Source organism: Pteropus medius, unplaced genomic scaffold (genome assembly GCF_902729225.1).
Source record: "Pteropus medius unplaced genomic scaffold, Ma_sr-lr_union100, whole genome shotgun sequence".
NCBI classification, from domain to species: domain Eukaryota; kingdom Metazoa; phylum Chordata; class Mammalia; order Chiroptera; family Pteropodidae; genus Pteropus; species Pteropus medius.
Genome location: NW_024349798.1, coordinates 4,566,532 through 4,573,830, shown reverse-complemented (window position 1 = coordinate 4,573,830; position 7,299 = coordinate 4,566,532). Strand labels below are relative to the sequence as shown.

At 47.7% G+C, this 7,299-nt stretch overlaps 1 protein-coding gene across 1 annotated transcript in view; it reads right to left on the bottom strand.

The window, feature by feature from the left end:
- Positions 1 to 2,020: 2,020 nt before the first annotated feature.
- Positions 2,021 to 7,299, bottom strand: part of LOC120620502 (ATP-binding cassette sub-family A member 17-like) — an 83,017-nt gene continuing 77,738 nt past the window's right edge. The window contains exons 27-31 of the mRNA XM_039885573.1: positions 4,699 to 4,886; positions 3,500 to 3,670; positions 3,030 to 3,220; positions 2,809 to 2,882; positions 2,021 to 2,302 (exon numbers count right to left, since the gene is read on the bottom strand). Of these exons, the coding sequence (XP_039741507.1) occupies positions 2,021 to 2,302; positions 2,809 to 2,882; positions 3,030 to 3,220; positions 3,500 to 3,670; positions 4,699 to 4,886 (906 nt within the window). The remainder of the gene's footprint in view (positions 2,303 to 2,808; positions 2,883 to 3,029; positions 3,221 to 3,499; positions 3,671 to 4,698; positions 4,887 to 7,299) is intronic.

The window sequence follows — 7,299 nt, the reverse complement described above, 5'->3', positions numbered from 1 at the left end:
CTGAGGCCCTGGAAGATGGGGGTGGTGGAGGTGGTAAGGGTGATGTGCACAGGAAAACAAGTGGATAGAGCTGAGCATGCATGGGGTCTGCTCCCCAGATGTCCCATAGCAACCCCCCCACACACACACACACAAGGACAGGAAGGAATCTATGGAGGACTTCAGATTTCTCATCCTCACACCTTTGTTTCCATTGATTTCTGTTTCCCAATTTGTTGTCCTCCTCCCCTGTACTATTGCTTCATTACAAATCTCCCCCAGGGAGAAGGTGCACTCTTTCAGCACCTTGAAGGTACTGATAAACTGGATTCACCAATGAGTGAGTGAATCACCATTGACTGCTCTAACTCCCCTGTGGTACTACATCGTGGAGTCCACGTCAACATCCCTGGTCACTCAAAGTCCCTCAATTGTCTCGTTATTTATGTCCTTATCACTCTTATTTATTCAGAGGTGAAGTTTTCTTATTTTTCAACAAACAGGTGTTCTCCTCTTAGCCATGCTGCAGCCAAGCCTGCCCTAGCCCTCACCCACTGCCTTGGCAGTACGAGTCCTTAGGACCCAGGGGGTGATGAGCTCATTTCCCACTGGGCTTCAGGAAGCTGAGGGAACTCACTGGGAAAATCTAGACTGTTTGGAGCTCAGGGAAGTTCCTGGCTTGAATAAGATGATAGTTGAAGGCCTGAAGGTGAATGAGAAAGGAATTCAAAGGTAGCAGGGTACAGAAAGGAGAGTAAGGAACATGAGGTGGACTGGTAGCCTGAACGATCCCACCATTCAGAGAGAAAGGAAGAGGAACCTTCAGAGGAGGCAGAGGAGGAGCCATGGAGGGACAGAGAGCCAGACGCAGTGGGGAGAGGCCTTTGGAGGGGCTTTCATCAGAAGGCGGCAGGGGATATTATGAAATGTCACAGAGCAGTCACATGGAAAAAGCAAGGAGAAACCAATGGATGTGGCAGCCAAGGGTGCTACAATGTGACAATGTGGTAATTTGGGGTGAGTGATGATGGGAGGTAGGAATTGTGGGCAGAGACAGTAGATGCCACTTTCCCAGAGTTTGGCTGAGAAGAGAGGAAGAGAACTACCTGGCAAAGGAGGAGCAGAGGGGCCTTTTTAGAGGCACCAGAGTGACCCTGTTGAAGAGAAAAAGGCTACTTGACGGCATATCCCAGAAGAGATCCTTGTGATAGAAATGCAAAGCCACATCTGTCTCATTCCTTTCTCATTCACACTCACAGGCTGGATGGGGTGATAGTCCAGAGCACGCAGGCCTTGGCTCACGGTTCTCACACCTGAGCTACATCTGAAGCACAACGCTGGACCTCATCCCCAAATTTCTCACTCTACAGGCCTGGGGTGGGGCCCATGAACCTGCATTTCTAACAAGTTTCTGGATGCTGCTGATGTGGTCAGGAACGTCATTTTAAGTGTTCTTGTCAAATGGCTCTATACCTGTTGACCATGGAGGACTGCTGATTATCTCTAAATCTCAGCTCACTCATCTGGGCAATAGGTATAACAATCACTTCCACTTCACAGGTTGGTGTAAAGTCACATGCAGGCTCACCCTAACATTTGCTGGGGCCAGGGCAGAGAGCAAACCTAAATATGTACATGTTGAAAAGTTGTGACTTAGGCTGCAAACTCGTTAATCTGTCTCTCCTCCTACCTTCAGAAATATGGTGTCATTACAACCATGGTCAACCTCAGACCACTGTTCCTAGAGAGGACACAGCAGGTATTTCTCTGCAGTTGCTTCCACAGCCAGGTCTCAATGAGGCCATAGGTCATCCAGGTGGGACTCAAGGGGATCCTTTTCCACTGAAATGCATCTGGGTCCTCCACCAGTCCTTTAAAGTGAGTGGCCTCAATCTGGCAGCAAGCCATCCCCACCCCCAACCCCCTAGCTGAGCTCACTGGGTCCATGAGCTGCCTCGGTAACCCTTGTAGCCCATGGCAGGCTGTGTACACCATGGGCTAACCTGGCACTGGGAATTCTTTATTATAGCAAGACAGATTCTTAAGGAAGTGGTGAGGGAGATTGGGAGGGAGGACAGGAGGGAGATGGAGAGGGAGGCGGAGAGGGAGGCTGGGATAGAGGTGGAGAGGGAGGCTGGGTGGGAGGTGGAGAGGGAGGTGGCAATAAAGAGCTTGCTGGCTCTGTTTGCCCTTGTTTGTTTTCCCCTTGGGTGGGGAGCCCAGGGCACGTGAAACTCAGGAAGATGTCCTCCAGGGAGACTTGGCTGACCGAGTAGTCATCCAGCATGTACCTCCTCTTGGCTTGCTCCAGAGTGCCAAACACCTGTGGGAAGGGAGGAAGCTGTTGTGGGTGGTGGGCACAGGGGAAGGGATGGGAGACGGCAGAGGGTAGAAAGAAGAGGGGCATCTGGGGTTGTGACAAGGCCCCCAAAAGGCTCCTCCATTTCTCAGCTGCACCCCCAGAGCACCTCCCAACAAGTTAGTTCTATGGAATTCAGCTATCTGCCGACTCTGGGAAAGGGACCAGGGCTGGGAATGGTTTCAGGAGGCAGAGGCTATGGCTGGGTCCCTGGCTTGCTATGTGACCATGGGTATGTAGTGTCCCCTGTCTGGCCTGCTGCCCTCTAAGTGAAATGAGGATGAGCTGATCTCCAAGGTTACTTTCAGCTCAAATATCTTATCTTCTGTGAAATCCATATGAATGTTGCCATGGAGACGTCAGAGAGGAACTGCAGAGGCACTGAACGTGACTTCCACCCAAAAGAGAGAACACCAGAAAGCAGGTGACATCAGAGCTATGCTCTCTCCAATGCCCACGTATGTGCTCACCTTCGCCAAGCTGAGGTCATCTCCAGGCAAGTGGTAATGAACCATCCCTTGGTGCTCATCTTCCAGGATGCTGCCTGCACAAAGGAATCTCCATGAGGACTAGGCTGGAGGGCCAGGGAAGGACAGCCTGGGCCTATGGAATCATGGCCCTCATCCTAGGGGTCAGGGTTGTGGGACTTGGCAGGGCAGGATTCAGATGCCCTCTGTGCAGCCTCACACACCTGGGAAGGTCAGGTCCACAAAGGCCTTGAACTCCTCCACAGCCTCCTGCTGCCCATCGCTCCGGACCTTGGCCCGCAGGGTAAAGCCACTGCCATACTTGCTCTTGAGGTACTGTGGGCTGCCCAGACACTTGAACTGACCTTGCACCATGATGGCCAGCCGGGCGCACAAGACCTCACAGTCCTCCATGCTGGGAAAAGGACGTAGAGGCCTGATGTAGGGCTGGGGTATGCTGACGTCCACCCTCTGTGTCAAAGGCTCATGTAGACAGGAAGTTGACAATGCCTAAATTGAACCGTTCCTGAGTCCCAAGCTCAGAGTGTGGCCCATGTGGCAGAGCCTGGGGATTCTCCTCACAGATTCTGCACCAGCTGCTGTCAGGTCTCTTTCTAACCAGCTTCTCCCAGCCCATCCCTCCCACGTGCCCCATTCTGGCTCTTCCACTGACCCATGGAGACCCCAGTGCTACCTATGGGAGGTGATGACAATGGCCTTGCCAGATTTGCGGACCCTTGTCACAGTGCCCCAGAGCAGGCGCCGGGCCATAGGGTCCATGCCAGTAGTTGGCTCATCCAGGAAGATGACCGCAGGCTCTCCAAGCAGGGCAATGCCAGTGCTCAGCTTCCGCTTGTTGCCACCGCTGGGGGCAGAGGTGAAGAAGGTTGAGTGAATGGCAATTACCAATCTCCAGTAGTCCAACCTTCCCCCTTTTTCTTCTCTGTCCAACCCCTCATGTGGGGCTTTTAGTAACATGGCCCACCACCTTCCCCCAGGATGTCATTGCGACCTGGCTGTCCACTCTGCATATAAGCCATTTCCTTGGACACAGGGATCAGTCCAGGTGAGCACACAGTCAGTGAGTCTTCTTTGAGGATCTCTATGTGTGCTAGGGGGTAAGTTCACAGGGCCATTTTCACTAATTTTTTTTTTTTTTTTAACCAGCACATAGGATTTACAATGTGCAAGATGCTGTTCTAAACTTTGCAAATGTTAACTCATTTAATCTTCAAAAGACACAAGGGGGAAAAAAAGACAAGTAAACACAAAAATTTGCTTGAAACCAAAGCCAAGAGAGAGAAGAATCAAGGACAACATCCCTGCCCGGTGGGCATCTCTGACCCTCCAGTTCAAGAAGTAGGGTACTGCTGCAAACCTCCAGGGGGCGCTGCACACAATGCAAGGGGGAATCTTGGGACTCAGGAGATGTGTGGACTGGCTTTAAGCTAATTGGAGTTGGGATGACATCACTGGCAACAGAAGGTTGAGGAATATCCCCAGGCTTCTCAGCAGAATACAACAGCCCAGGTGCCATAGACACAGTGGGATAATGTAAGTGTGCTTGAAATCCAAGCCTACCAAAATCAAAAGAACTTTGTGAAGTGGCAGGAAGAAAGATCTGTCCTTACCTTGCCAGGACAACACCTGTGGTGCTGCTCCCCTGACCTCAATTCAGACCAGGGCCAAGAAGAAGCAGTGCCTTGGGCAGCCCAGACCACTGACCCATTCTCACAGGAAGGCCACCTTCCTGCAAATTCACAAAGTGGCATGGATCGCATAGCTACGCCAAGGCTGGCACTGATAGACCTCACCCTACACCCCAGCACCTAGAAGAGCCAGAGCACATTTTATTACTGGAGGTGGAAGGGCCAAGGGAGCCCCAAATCTCACCTGTAGGAATTCACCAGCTGGTCTGCGTTTGTGTTTATGAATAATTCATCAAGAATTTGGTCCACACAGGCATTGATGTGGCGCTCGGGGATGCCCCGGAGCCGGGCATACATAACCAGTGTCTCCCGGCCTGTCATGTGGTCCAGCAGGGCATCAGCCTGGGGGCAGTAGCCGACCCACTGCCGCACCTGGGGTTGGAACAAGCCCGAGAGGGAGGCACATCAGAAAGAAAGCTGCCAACTGGACATCTACCCTGGCCTTGCCCCAGCCCAGGCTTCTTCCTCTGCCCTGTGCAAACTCACATTTGCTACATGAGCAGATGAGGGCCTTGGGGGTGAGTGGCATGACAGTGATGTTAGGGAGCCTGGGATGCAGCACTTGCTGGTGGTGTCTATGAATGGGCACATGTGGGACTGGAGTGCTTGCTTGGCGCCCTTCCTCCTGCCTGCCTGGCATGAAACCTCACTGTTTAGTGCCTCCCTACCTTTTGTCACTTTCCAAATATCTGGTCGATAGAAGACGCTAATATTTTCTATTAGATATGTGATTCACGAATAGATTTTCTTTGTCAAATGATCACACAAAGGCTATTAGAATCTCATGTTGGAGGACTGCCCTAGGCCTGGTGTGGTCAGGTTGGTGTGGACCTCCAGAGTTTTGCAAAGACCTATACTCTCTGCAGAGGAACGATTTTATGTTGTTTTTGCTGAACAGTATTATCCCGCATCAACCAGTTTGCAACTTGCTTTTCTAGCTCAACATTACATCTTAAAGATCTTCCCTAGTCTATAAATACAGACCTACTTTGACTCAGTTTAACTGCTATTAGTCAACCAGGGAAGGTTTCTAGATTTTACTTAGCTGTTTATAAAAAATTCAGGCTCATCTGAGTTATTTCTAGGTTTTTGCCATTATAAACATGCAGTGAACCACCCTGGTTTGTGCTCATGCTCAGGCACTTCTCTGGAGTAAATGATAGAATACCATTTTTGAAAAATAACCAAATTTTCTTTCCTCATCCTTCTCCCCATTGAAGCAGCTGGACAGCTCTGGGCTCTGGGGAGAACTGAGAAGAAAACAGATGACTTAAATGAAGAAGCTTCAAATATTTCACTATCAAATACAAAGATTTCTAGTAGACTTCCTTTATCAAGTGATTTTGACCTAATGTTCCCTCTATTTCTAGTTTGCTAAAAATTTTAAAAAATCATGAGTGGGTACTGAATTTTTTACAAATGCTTTTTCAACATCTATTGATAAATATCTTTTCTCCTTTGATCTATTAAAGTAGTGATTAATATTGGTGGATTTTTCTGCTATTGAACCTTACTTTTCTGGGATAAGGCTGACTTGATCATAATTTTTATTCTTTCAATATATTGCTGAATTTGTATTGTTAATATCTTATTTATGGTATTTATGTTCCTACATGAAACTGGCCTATGGCTCATGTTGGGTCCTTGTCTGGTTTTATGATCATTTACAAGTTAGTGGCACCCCATCTTCTCTCCCATGCTTCTGAAGGGTTCTAAAAAAAAAGGAAACGATCTATTTGGTGGTGGTTGGTAGACTTGCCCACCAATTTCTCGCAGCCTAGACTCCTGAAAAGGAATAGATCTTTGACCATTATTTCAATTTTATCTCTGGTTTCGGTCTATATAAACAGGTTTTCTAGTTCTTGAACCAATTTTGGGATAGAAGGCTTGAGAATGTTTGTCCTTCTGTTGATAAAAAGTCAACTGCCAGTCTAATCATTGCTCTTTTGAAGGTGGATCCTTTTAAGATTTTCTTTTTGTGTTTATTTTTCAGCAATTTTACTATAATGTTCCTGGAGATTTATTTCTTTTAATTTATCCTGCTTAGGGTTAACAAGCCTTTATTTATTTGTAATTTGATGTCTTTCCTAAATTTTGGAAAGTTATAGCCATGAATTTTTCAAATATTGCTTTGCCTCATATTTGTCTCCTTTTCTTTCGGGACTTTGATTACACATATATTAAATCTTTTCATTGTGTCTTTTGTATCCAATTAGTTATACATTGCTGCATAACAAATTACTCCACACTTAGTGGTAATTTATTATTTCATGGTTTCTGTGGGTCCGATCAGGAATCTGAGAGCAGCTTAACGGGGTGGTTCTGGCCAGAGTCTGGGGTGGTTCTGGGCCTGAAGTCATCTGAAGACTGGAGGATCTGCTTCCATGCTCATTTATGTAGTTGTTGGCAGGCCTCAGGTACTCAGGCAGATCACATACCCAAAACAGAAGCTACCTGTCTCTTATAACCCAGTCTCAGAAGTGACATAGCATTTCTTTTGTAGTATTCTTTTGATCACACAGACTGACCCTGATTCAGCATGGGAGAGGACTACTCATGGGTGTGATTACCAGGATGGGGATCACTAGGGGATGTCTTGAAGGTATACCACAATCTCTCTTAACTTCTTTTATATTTTCTCTACCCTTTGTGCTTCATTCTATTATTTTTTTCTGTGCATGGAAGGGGTGTTTTAATGTACATGTACCTATTATTTGTATTGTGTGCCAAGCATTGCATTTGCAGAATTGTTTGTAGAAGTCGTCTGAGGCCTAGGGTGATATCA